The 13,650-nt window shown below is 43.6% G+C and overlaps 1 protein-coding gene across 9 annotated transcripts in view; it reads left to right on the plus strand.

Moving 5' to 3' along the window:
- Positions 1–13,650, plus strand: part of myt1l (myelin transcription factor 1 like) — a 438,397-nt gene that overhangs the window by 289,759 nt on the left and 134,988 nt on the right. For 7 of the 9 annotated variants that reach the window (XM_033021668.1, XM_033021673.1, XM_033021674.1 and 4 more), the window contains one exon: positions 12,010–12,111. The exons of the other annotated variants lie outside the window; for them this stretch is intronic. In XM_033021668.1, the coding sequence (XP_032877559.1) occupies positions 12,010–12,111 (102 nt within the window). The remainder of the gene's footprint in view (positions 1–12,009; positions 12,112–13,650) is intronic. 9 annotated transcript variants of the gene reach the window in all.

Here is a 13,650-nt window from a genome sequence, read left to right on the forward strand (position 1 = left end):
ATAGACTCCAATAGTTATTTTAGTTGAAGCTTTGTGTCCAGATTATGTTATTTAAAAAAATGTATAGCAATAACAAAGCAGCTATTAGATTAGCAGATAATTATCTGGAGAGAGGGTTGAATCAGACCTACACTCACAGGCAAGATCCATGGTAAAAAATAAAATGGGAAACATCTAAACCCAGAGCTGTCAATTTAACAGGAGTTTTGTCAGACTGTAGGGAAATGTAGTGCATGAGGAAAAAGGGCGTAGGGAATGCTGATGCTCATTAATAATGCAATAAGTCTTCTGGCTATATTTGTGTGGGAGTTTGAATCAGAAATTAAGTAATAGCAGCCGTGTGCAAAGAGCTGTAATGTTGAATCTGATTAAAATGGTTTGCAACTCTTTAAGCAAAGCAATATGTATCTCTCTGCCAAAACAAAAGAGAAGTACAGTGAGGTAGAAACATGTGTGTGGAAAATATTGGAATTTCTTTCTTGATTACTTGATTAGTGAGCATGGGGAATAGTTAATTTGTTTGATTTGATCAGCATGTTTAATAAGAACAAAATTGAAGTGGAAAGATTTGAATATAATGTGAAAGCAAATGTAATAATGTGTTTTAAACTGAAATAGGAAACTATGTTTTTTCAAATTCATATGGCAACAGCGCTATACATTTATTTCAGCTCAGTTGCCTGGAATGGGAAGAAGAATATGTGAACTGTGGGAGCAGTGATTGGCTTTGGTCAATGGGATGGCTGTTTATAATTAGGAGACACCAGAAACTGCAGAAGCTGGTCTTGAGCTAAAACCAGAGCACTGAAAGGCAGCATTTGTGGAGGGAGGACAGGCAACCTTTCTTGGGTAGAGTAGCATGCACAATAGGTCCTGACTCAAAAATATGGTTGTCCATTTCCCTCCACAGATGCTGCCTGACCCACTAGGTCCCTCCTTGGGATTTTTTTTCCCTTCATAATTGGATATCTTCAAGGCATAGCGACAATTGTCCATTTCTATTAATAGCGTTTATGTGGGTTGTGGAGAAAAATAATCAGTCTGCAGAAAAAGTGGCATGGATTACTAATTCTACAGGAAGGATGTGGTAGCAAATGAAAGTGCAGAAGAGATGTACCAGGATACTGCCTGGAATGGAAGGCTATACATTTAATGAGAGATTGGATAAACTCAGTTTATTCTCAATACAGTGAGCAGAGAGATGACATTTATAGGCTTATAAATTTATGAGGGCAATGTATATGCAAAATTGGTAGAAGGATTAGAGGGGAGATGAGGAAAATTTTAGTAATGGTAGGCTGATACTGAAAATTAAGATGCACAGGATTAACGGTGACTTGGTCCTGTGGATTCATAACTGGTTTACTGAGAGAAGAAAGAGGGTTCGAGTCAAGTCAAGTCAAGTTTATTCGTCACATACACATACGAGATGTGCAGTGAAATGAAAAGTGGCAATGCTCGCGGACTTTGTGCAAAAAGACAAACAAACAAACAACCAAACAAACTACACACAGAATGTAACAGAATCACATATTCTTTTTCATATTAAATATTGTGGGCAGAAGGAAAAAGGGAAAAAAACAGCAATTTTAAGAAAAAGCAGTAGAGTGGTACAGTAAATTTAGACCCTGGTGAGATAGGAGTTAATAGTCCTAATGGCCTCTGGTAAGAAGCTTCTTCTCAAACTCTCCGTTCTCACTGCATGGCAGCGAAGGCATTTGCCTGACCGTAGCAGCTGGAACAGTCCATTGCAGGGGTGGAAGGGGTCTCCCATGATAGGTTGTGTGGAAGGGCAATATTCAGGTTGGAGATTTGTGACCAGTGGAGTTCTACAGGGATCTGTGCTGTGACCTCTGTTGTTTATGATATATATGACTTGGACGTAAATGTAGATAGGTCAGTTAGTAAATTTGCAGATGACACTAAGATTACTGGAGTCACAAACTGTGAGGAAAGCTGTCCAAATATACAGTGAAATAAAGTTAATCTGCAGAAATGAGCAGATAAATGACAGATGGAGTTTCATCCAAGCAGTGCGAGGTGTTGCACTTTGGGAGGTCAAATGTAAGGGAAAAAATATACAATTAATGGCATGACCCATAGCATCATTGATGTATAGAGGGATCTTGGAGTCTAAGTCCATAACTCCCCTGAAGTGGCAACACTAATAAACAGAGTGCTCAAGAAGACATGTGGTATGTTTGTCTTAATTGGTCAGGGCATTAGGTATAAGAGTCAGAAAGTCATGAGTGAGCATTATAGGGCTTCGGTCAGGCCACATTTGGAGTAATATGTGCACCCCAATAAAGGAAGGATGTGGAACTTTGGAAAGGGTGCTGAAGAAATTTACCTGACAGATGCATGGATTCAATGATATCTGCTATAAGAAGAGATGGTAGAAGTATATTAAATTATGAAACCATAAATAGAGTAGATAGTCAGAACCCTTTTCCTGGTGTGGAAATATCAAAGAGGAGAGGGGTAAAGTTCAAAGGAGATGTGTGGGGACAAGTATGTTACACAGAGGGTGAAAGGACCTGGAAAGTGCTGCCAGGAATGGTGGGGGCAGGTATGATATCAGTGTTTAAGTGGCTTTTGGATGGGTAGTTGGATATGCAGGGAATGGAGAGACATGGATCATGTGCAGCTAATTGAGACTAGTTTATCTTGGCATCATATTCAGCACAGACATTCAGGGCTGAAGTTGTCCGTAGCTTTTTCTGTACTAATCTGTGTTCTGTGTTGATATCTGTCCATCTGCAAGGGATGCTGGTGCGGCTCTGAGGTTGCCCTGCTTAGAGAGAGGAATGTGGATGCATTTCTTGCTGTGGCTGACTCGGCCTGTCCTTGACAAGCAGATCCTCCCACAGCTTCCACAGGTGAAGCTGTTTCTGGCCATTGGATTGGGGAGCGTGTTGAATGAATGAATGAAACTTTATTGTCATTCAGATATACACCTAGACACAGTGCACCTTGAACGAAATTTCATTGCTGTAGCCATTGACCATTTAGTGGCGTGGGCACCTGGACCTCTGGGTCTTCAACCATATGCTGTCCTGGTGCTTCAGACCCACCTGGAGGTCCTTTCTCCACTTCCCTATTTTCTCTATGTTCTGTTGATGGAGTAAATAGAGAATACCAGTTAGGCAGCAGATTTTTATATCTATCAAGAGATTACTCCCTCTAGCCACTAAAGTAGACTACATGATTAAGGAGAATATCGTAATATGCATGTGCGCTCTCCGTGAGACCTTCAGAGCTTCTTTACAGATAAATCTTCATAACACAGTCTTTTGATTAATAGTTTATTTATTGTTGAATAAATACAATAAGATACAACCGACCTTATACTCCGACTCGTACATTCTAATCTTCATTAAACTCCAGCATATCGCTTAAACGTTAGAAAACTCCTCGTGTCTCGGTTAAACTTCACATGGTCGAAGGGCATGCCTTCCTCATGCAAGTCCAAAACTAAACTAAAAACTAAGCTTCTGCGCAAGAAACCTAGCACCAAACACGCCCTAGAATACGTCATAAATCCCACCCACATAATAACGGGCAGTCTAAAAGTTAAAAGCAAATGCCATAATTAATGACACACAAAACAAGCCAAATGGCCACAACAACCAGTTTCCTTCAGGAACAGGATTAAAATATTTATGTGTAAAATTGGTAGAAGAATGAGAGGGAAGATGAGGAAAAATCTTGTCACCCAGACGGTGTAGGGGTCTGGGGTTCACTGCCTGGATGGTTGGTGGTGTTGCATGTTACACAGTTCACAAAAGAACCACCAACTTAATCCTCCCTTCCAGCATTGGGTCTGTAATTCAGCAACTGAAACTGTTGTGGAAGAGCATGAGTTGCTGAATTACAGACCTAATGCAAGAAGGGAGGATTAAGTTGGTGGTTCTTTTTTGACTAATAGATCCAATGGCTTCCTGTACTGAAAATTATCTGTGCTACACTTTCTCAAACTCCATGTGGGCAGAACTGAATCCCATTGGAAGGAATGTTCACTCAATGAAGCTATCCAGGCCTCGGTGAAAAATGTTTGTATTGCTGACTTTCTGAGACATCTAACTGAAACTTCAACTGCCCTCTGCGACATTAAAGAATCCCCAATGTTACTTCTCTTATGAGCTAAAGCATTCTTCCTCGGAATCCTGGTCATTATTTTCTGAAAATTTCCATTGAAATCCAGTAGGCAATTTTCAACGTTCTGACCTCATTTTGCAAAATAAGCAATGGACGGCATGGTGGTGCAGTGGTAGAGTTGCTGCCTTACAGCACCAGAGACCAGGGTTTGCTCTTGACAATGGGTGCTGTCTATGGAGTTTGTATGTTCTCCCTGTGACCTGCTTGGGTTTATTCTCCGGGAAGCTCCGGTTTCCTCCCACACTCCAAAGACGCCGGTTAATTGGCTTGGTATAAATGGAAATTTTCCCTAGTGTGTGTAGGATAGTGTTAGAGTGCAGGGATCGCTGGTCGGCCCGGACTCAGTGGGCCGAAGGGTCTGTTCCCATGCTGTATCTCTGAACTAAAAGAGAAATGCAGACAGTGAACAACCTTTATCGGTGCAATGCAAATGAAACTTGATGTGTTTAGGGACACATCACACAAATGCAACCGTTCTGTGCAAATTGCACAGATTGCAAAATTAACCTGTCATATAAAGGCACCATACACATTAGTTACATAAGACATGCATTGCGGTAGAGGCCCACCAAGTGTTGTAATCCAGAATGCAATGCTTATTTGGATTGTCTGTAGAGGAGTAAGGTCACAATTTGCTGCTTCAAAAGCATAATTTCTCACTTGCAGGACAATTGCATTTTCATTCAATACTTTTGCACCCGTTCAAGTGCTACAGTTTGGGACGGTGAATTTTGCAGACTCCGGGAGTAATTGAATGGTAAGTTAACGTCTCTGTGTGACTTTGGGTGAGATGCACTGCTGCTCATTCAAATGTTACCAACGGTACGCGATACTCATGCTAGCTTCCAAGATGGCGCCCAACACAGGCGACTATTTGCATGCTAGCCACAGAAGTAGATCCACAAACACACATTTCAATCGCTCCACACTCTTAAATCTCTATTCCTACAGCAATATTTTTTACTTTAATGATGGTATTCCCTTATCATGTATCTATATACTGTAAATTGATCAATTGTAATCATGTATTGTCTTTCTGCTGACTGGTTAGCACACAACAAAAGCTTTTCACTGTAGCTTGGTACACGTGACAATAAACTCAACTGAATTGATAAACTGAACTGATGTTGTGTCTTGGCCTCTATTTCTAAACCTAGAGCTCCTCATGAATTGTAAACACTAATATTCTTTGAATATATAACCTGAGTGTGACTGTGAGAAATATGTTTCCCATGATCTGTACCAGGTTTCTCGGGAATTTGCATGATTCCATTATTGTTAAGTAGTCTGCATAAGCTGCCTGTTTTGCTTACCACATAGCCAATCCAGTTAGATTATGGGGATAAGAAGTTTTTCCTCGTTCCCTGGCTTCTGACTGCTCCCTCCACACCACCTGGAATTACTATTCAAGGAGCAGAAGTTCAGTCAAATGAGGTCTCTAGGACTCTCCTGTTCTGAAACAGCATGAAAATATGGAAGAAATTGGCTATTTGTCCTAACCAGCCTCATGCATTTCCAGAGATTAAAAGAGACAAGCAAACTCCCTCATAATGAGATTTGGACTCTTAATGCCCCTGTCCCACTTAGGAAACCTAAACGGAAACCTCTGGAGACTTTGGGCACCACCCAAGGTTTCTGTGCGGTTCCCGGAGGTTGCAGGTGGTTGCCAGAAGTTGCCGGAGGTTGCAGGTAGTGGAAGCAGGTAGAGAGACAGACAAAAACCTCCGGGAGCCTCCGGGAACCGCACGGAAACCTTGGGTGGGACGCAAAGTCTCCAGAGGTTTCCGTTCAGGTTTCCTAAGTGGGACAGGGGCATTAGTTACAGTTGCAATAGACCTCTCACCTAATTGCTTCTGCTACCCATAAAAATGCCACAAAAAAAACCCCAAATAGTTTGTTACAAGCTGACCAATTCCAATTATGCAGGTTCCACTAATGGACCGATTACTTTTTCAGTGGTGTTGGAAAAGTGGCAAAGTTACAAAAATCACTTCCTTACTTTGGAAAAGCTTCTCTACCTTATGTAGAATATCCTTACGGGCTTGACTAGGTAGCTCTGCAGTTGATGTTGAGGTGCCAAGAATCAAGGGTTACTGTCTAAAACTATTGGGTTGGCTGTTGAGGACAGAAATGGAAAGATTATGCAGAATTTATTCCTGTGGCTGTTCTTATCGGAGAGGAACTCGTGGTTTTATGCCAACCTTCATCTTGGAAAACAAGGTATTGACCTGTCGGCTCTCTAGGAAAATGACAGTGCTGCATAACGCAAAGATCTGAAAATTACTGACCATCAGTTAACAAAGTCAGACAACAAGTAGTGGACACCCTCAGATACCTTTAGGTTCAGGGGAGTTTATGGTGCTTACCTATGGCTGCACCGTTGAACAATTATGCTCCAAAGAAGAAACCACCAAAAAATGGCTGAACATCCCATTGAAATATAACAAATCTCACTATTACTTCCACTCGTAGCCCAGAGCAACTGACTACGGTGTCAAAGACTGCAGATGACCACAATGGAAGAGCAAGGATAAGAGGGAAGTCTTTTAGGACCGAGATGAGAAAATCATTTTTTACACAGAGAGTGGTGAATCTGTGGAATTCTCTGCCACAGAAGATAGTTGAGGCCAGTTCATTGGCTAGATTTAAGAGGGAGTAAGATGTGGCCCTTGTGGCTAAAGGGATCAGGGGGTATGGAGAGAAGGCAGGTACAGGATACTGAGTTGGATGATCAGCCATGATCATATTGAATGGCGGTGCAGGCTCGAAGGGCCGAATGGCCTACTCCTGCACCTATTTTCTATGTTTCTATGTTTCTAAAAGAATGCAAAATCTCAATGATCTGGCTGAAGACTGCATTGTATCATTTTGAAACATTTTGGTTTAGAGGGCGTTGCGGCACAGTCGAAGGTTTTTCTTAGGGCCCAATGGTGGAAGGAATGACACTGATATTGTGAGAAAAACACGTTTTTTAGTTTCACATTGTCATTGTGCCCTCTCAGGACCAAGTATCTAAATGGCTAGAAGTTTCCTTCACACGCAATTATCAGATATGAGTGACAAGTGTCACAACATATGAGTGATATGAGTTACGCCTTAAAAATGCCTGACTCTATACACCTTCAGCAAGAAAGTGACGAGCAACTCCCCCTGACCATTCATATTCAGTGGTATTCCCATTGTCTGGGCCCCACCATCAACAGGCTGGGTGGGGGGTGTCAAGTGACAGCTTTCTGTTCCTGAATGGCATTTTTATGTTCCTGATAAACAGCAGCCCGTCCCAAATTGCAGAGAGCAGTGTTTTGTTCGGAGGGGTGAGGGACTCCATTAATGCACACAGGCTTTGTGAGCCATCTCCGTGTGTTTCAATAGACAATAGACAATAGGTGCAGGAGTAGGCCATTCGGCCCTTCGAGCCAGCACCACCATTCAATGTGATCATGGCTGATCATCCCCAATCAGTACCCCATTCCTGCCTTCTCCCCATATCCCCTGACTTCGCTATTTTTAAGAGCCCTATCTAGCTCTCTCTTGAAAGCATCCAGAGAACCTGCCTCCACCTGAGGCAGAGAATTCCACAGACTCACCACTCTGAGAAAAAGTGTTTCCTCGTCTCCGTTCTAAATGGCTTACTCCTTATTCTTAAACTGTGGCCCCTGGTTCTGGACTCCCCCAACATCGGGAACATGTTTCCTGCCTCTAGCGTGTCCAAACCCTTAACAATCTTATATGTTTCAATAAGATCCCCTCTCATCGTTCTAAACTCCAGAATGTACAAGCCCAGCTGCTCCATTCTCTCAGCATATGACAGTCCCACCATCTGGGAATTAACCTTGTAAACCTAATCTGCACTCCCTCAAAAGCAAGAATGTCATTTCTCAAATTAGGGGACCAAAACTGCACACAATACTCCAGGTGTGGTCTCACTAGGGCTCTGTACAAGTGGAATTCAGTGGAAGAAGAAACCTGCTCCATCTGCTGGTGCTCTGTGGTACTGTCGGAGCAGGCTGGCACTGAGGTTTATCCAACCTGCTGTTCTGAAGAAGGGTTTCGGACCGAAACGTCGCCTATTTCCTTCGCTCCATAGATGCTGCTGCACCCGCTGAGTTTCCCCAGTAATTTTGTGTACGCCCGGGAACGATACATTGCTGGGAGGTGATGAGAGGGGGGGGGGGGGGGGGATCATGATGGGCTGATGTAACCAGGAGGGGGAGGGGAAGGTGGAGGGGGAGGAGTTTCAGGCATAGGCTAATAAGTGAAGTTTAAAAAAAGATAAAGGAAAACAATTGGTGGAGGAAAAGATGGAGCTAGAAGGGAGGACGGTAGAGGGAGGGTAAAGACAAGCTGGATAGTGAAACATGAAACCAGATATGGAAGAGATGGTGAGCAGATGGGGGAGGGGATAGGAAGGGTAAGCTGAGAATGGGAAGGGGATTTTAAGTCACATCAACCAGAAGATCAAGATGGCAGTTGCACAAAATAAACACTGTCTACACTCGGTCTCGCCGAAATAGAGGAGACCACATCAAGCTCACCGATACAGGTGACAATGATAATAGAGTGGGTGCACCTGGTCCTTGCCAAAAGCTCAAAGTGGGGAGGAAGGGAAAATGTGGGTGGTGGTGGGTTCCCATTGCAGGCGGCAGGAATGGTAAAAGGTGATATCTCGATTGTGATGGCTAGTGGATTGAAAGGTGGGGACCCAGTTTTGTTGACCTATGGTTGATTGCTTCCACTTCCAGCTGTTCCTTGGGTTAGCAAGCAAGAGCCCTCGAAGTGCTGGAGACATGACGTCAATTAGCGCGTGTCATGAGCAGAGTAATGAGCTAGAAATCATTAAGAATGGCTCATTGAACTGCTCGTTAAAACAGGAAATAAGAAAGTACAAGCTGCAAAATCATATAGCTATTGTTACAATGACACCACAGCTATACTGGGGGGTGTATGAATAATGAACATATGAACAAATGCAAGTTATAAGCCAGCAGGCTTAGTGCTTCTATTCTGAAGGAATTCAATATCACGGATAAGAAATCTGTGATACACCCAGACAAAGAAAGAAATATTGGTGGATACCAAAGCAGATTTAGAGGGAATATACAAGAACAAAGAAAGACGACACAGACGTGTGAAGACAGTAATTGAGAGTTATTTTGTCAGTTACTGCCAAGGATAGCCCTACCATCTGAGCAAGACATGTACAAAAATAGATTAATGAAACAGATTTCCTCTTCTGGATTCTGCAGCAATGCAATTAAATCTGCGCATTCTGAAAAGAGGTCTGAAGTGCCAGACAATTTTTTTTAATGATTTAGCAGTCATCTTTCTTTACAAAAAGTGCTGGACAGGAACTTTAAGAAATGGGTCAAAGCCCAAATATCAAGCGGGCAGAAAAGGAGAACATGAGCAAGCTAAACAAAAGGAGTAGATATGCACAGTGGAGGAGTGTATGGAGCTATTGAACAGGAGTGCAAAAGCAGGTTGACAGTGAAGTGAAATAAACTAAACCGTCAATACAGGTAGGCACAAGCTACAACGGTGGAAATTTGTCCTTGGTAATGTGCTAAGGCCAGCTGTCCATTCTATTTTGCTTCCAGAATTAATATGCATTAAATCCATTGAATGAGTTCCAAAAGTAGGGAACAATGTGGGGAAGATAGACACAAAATGCTGGAGTAACTCAGTGGGACAGGCAGCATCTCTGGAGAGAAGCAATGAGTGACATTTTGGGCTCAAAATGTCCCGTTCAGTTACTCCAGCATTTGGTGTCTATCTTTGATGTAAACCAACATCTGCAGTTCTTGCCTGAACAACGTAGGGAAGCTACTTTACTGAATAGTAAGAGAATGCAAGCAAAAGGCATTTCTATCTCACTGTCCCTAATAAAGTAGGAAAATAGTTGCAATAATTTGCTGAGAAGAAACCAAAGGGACCTCCTTTAAGTAAGCAAGAGTAATGGGCCTGTCCCACTTACGCGACTTTTTTGGCGACTGCTAGCACCCGTCATAGGTCGTTGCAGGTCGCCGAAAATCTTCGACATGTTGAAAATCCAGCGGTGACCAGAAAGACGCTACGACTCTTTGGGTGACTGAGGAGACTACTCACGACCATACAGGAGACACCTTGGCAACATGTCGCGGGGTGAAGCCTGTATGGTCATGAGTAGTCGCCCAAAGAGTCGTACCTGGTTCTGGTCGCCGCTGGATTTTCAACATGTTGAAATTTTTTGACAAACTGCAACGACCTATGACGGGTGCCGGTAGTCACGGAAAAAGTCGCGTAAGTGGGACAGGCCCTTTAAAAGTGTTTAATTGTCATATGTATCGAAACAGAACAATAAAATTCTTAGGAAGACAAATTGCTGGATAAACTCAGCGGATGAGGCAGCATCTATGGAGCGAAGGAATAGCGATGTTTCGGGTCGAGACCCTTCTTTGGACTGATGTGGGGGGGGGGGGGGAGGAAGGGGCTGGAATAAAATTCCTACTCACAGCACCCCAACAGGCTTGCAAACACAGTACTCAATAGATAACAAAAGACAACCAAAAATTCTTAAATACATTTAAAATACAAAATAGTGCAAAACAAAAACAAAGCCCAAAGCCCCTACTGTAACCAAGAGAATTTGAGTTTGAAGTTCAGAGTGTTCAATAGCCTGATGGTTGTTGGAAATAAGCTGTTTCTTAAAATGGATGTCATGATTTTTAGGCTCCTATACATTCGGTGTCGATGGCAGAAGTGAAATGAGAGTGTGGCTAAGGTGGTGTGGATCCTTGATGATGCTGCCAACCTTTTTGAGGCAGGTCCTCCTATAGATCCCTTAGATGGTGGGGAGATCAATACCCGTGATGAACAGGGCAGTACCCACCATTTTAAAAAATCTCGTTTGTTCCTGCGGGTTCGAGTTGCTGAACCAGGCCGTAATGTAAGCAGTCAATATGCTCTCTACCGTAGATGTTTGTCAACATACTGATTCTTCTTAATCTTCTAAGGAAGTAGAGGCATTGATGAGCTATCTTTTGATTGCATCAAGCTGCTGGGTCCAGGACAGATCTTTGGAGATATGCGCTCCTAAGAACGTTGTAATTGTTGGCTCTTTCCACCGCCATCCTGTCGATGAAGACAGGTCTGTGGATCCTTGGCCTTCCTTTTCTAAAGTCAACATCAGCTCATTGGGTTTACTGATGTTTAGTTCAAGGTTGTTGTTCTGGCACCATTTAATCAGATGGGAACTGAGGAGTATGCTTAAAAAGGATATCAGGGGGGCAAAAAAGGGACAGGAGATTGTTCTGGCAGATAATTTTAAAGATAATCTGAAGAGATTTCATAAATTCATGAAGGGAAAAAAGATAACCAAAGGGTGTTTAGTTTAGTTTATTATCACGTGTACCAAGGTACAGTGAAAAGCTTCTTGTTGTGTGCTATCCAGTCAGTGGAGACACAACACATGATTCCAATCAAGTCGTCTACAGTGTACAGATACAGGATGAAGAGAATAACATTTAATGCAAGATAAAGTCCAGTAAAGTCTGATTAAAGATAGTCCAAATGTCTTCAATCAGGTAGATGGTAGCTCAGGACCATTCTCTAGTTGGTGATAGGATAGTTCAGTTGCCTGATAACAGCTGGGAAGAAACTGTATCCTGAATCTGGAGGTGTGCGTTTTCACACTCTTGCCTGATGGGAGAGGGGAGAAGAAAGAGTGAGACTCATATTTGATTATGCTGGTGGCCTCACTGGGGTGGGGTGAAATGTGGGCCCCTCAGGAGTAAAAGCAGTCAACTTTATGTGTAGCCACAGGAGATGGGAAAGGTCCTTAATGAGTGTTTCTCCTCTGTTTTTACCATGCAGCCAGACATGAGGACCGGGGAACTTGGGGCAATCAATGGAAGTGTCTTGAGGGCAGTCGGTATTGCAGTCGAGGAGGAGCTGAAGGTCCTAACGCGTATGAAGGTAGACAAATCTTCTGGGCCTAACCGGACATATCCGAGGACACTGTGGGCAACTAGAGAGGACATTGCAGGTGCCCTGGCTGAGTTTTATGAGTCAACATTAAATACTGGTGAGGTGCTGGAAGACTGGAGGATGACAAATGTTGTGCCACTACTTAAGAAGGGCTGCAGGGAAAAGCCAGGGTCCTGCAGGCCAGTGAGCTTATCTAACATCTGTGGTTAAAAAATTACTAGAGAGTATCCTGAAAGATAAGATATACATGCATTTTGATGGACAGAAGCTGATTAGGATAGTCAGCATGATTTTCTACATAGCAGTTCGTGTCCCACAAATCGAGTTTTTTGAAGATGTGACCAAAAAGATTGATGAGGGCAGAGATGTAGATGTTGTATGTAAGTATTTCAGAAAGACATTCAACAAGATTCCGCATGGTAGGCTGCTCCAGAAGGTTAGATTGCATGGGATCCAAGGAGAGTTGGATGACTGGATGAGAAATTGGCTTCATGGAACGGAGCAGAGGGTGAGGATGGAAGGTTGTTTTTCAGAATGGAGGCCTGTGAGCAGTGTTGTCCCTCCGGGTTCGGTGTTGACCCCTTTGCTGTTTGTCATCTTTATCAAAGATCTGGATGAGTACATACAAAGCATGATCAGTAAGTTTGCAGATGACACTAAAGTGGATGGGATTGTTGATAGCGAAGATGGTTGTCAAAAATGACTGCAAGATCTTCATTGGTTAGGCAGATGGGTGGAGGAATGGTTGATAGAATTGTAATACAGAGAAGTGTGAGGTGTTGCATTTTGGCAAGTCTAAACAGGGCAGCATCTGCACAGTGTATGGTAGGTTTCTGTGGGGGATGTTGTAGAGCAGAGGGATCTAGGAGTACAGGCATATAGTTCCTTGAAAGTGGTGTCACAAGTAGATAGAGCAGTCAAGATACATTTCGACACATTGAGCTTCATCAGTCAGAATATTGAATTGAATTGAATTGAATTCCTTTATTGTCATTCAGACCTTACGGTCTGAATGAAATTTTGTGCCTGCAGTCATACATACAATCATACAATAATAAACAACACTAAACACAAATTAACATCCACCACAGTGTATCCTCCAAGCACCTCCTCACTGTGGTGGAGGCAAAAATCTTAGGGCTGCAGTCTCTTCCCTCCTCTTCTCCCTCTGCGCTGAGGCGATTCCCCACTGGGCGATGGCACAAACAGTCCCGCGGCTCACCGAACCCCGCAAACGGGCCGGCTCAAACACCGCGGCCCGGGGTGGTCGAAGCTGCCGCCCTCCAGTCCAGCGGACACAGCCGCTGGCCCGCGGCTGAACCCCGGACTCAGGTCACCGCCGCCAGAACGCCGTCCCAGCCACCGGAGCACCGTTCCAGCCCCTAGCCGGATCGCCCTCACGTGAGTGCCGTTCCTCCCTCGAGCTGGGCCGCTCCGACGGGAGTGCCGTTCCTCCCTCGAGCTGGGCCGCTCCGACGGGAGCGCCGTTCCACCCTCGAGCTGGGCCGCTCCGATGGGAGCGCCATT

This window comes from Amblyraja radiata, chromosome 5, assembly GCF_010909765.2.
Source record: "Amblyraja radiata isolate CabotCenter1 chromosome 5, sAmbRad1.1.pri, whole genome shotgun sequence".
Lineage (NCBI taxonomy): Eukaryota > Metazoa > Chordata > Chondrichthyes > Rajiformes > Rajidae > Amblyraja > Amblyraja radiata.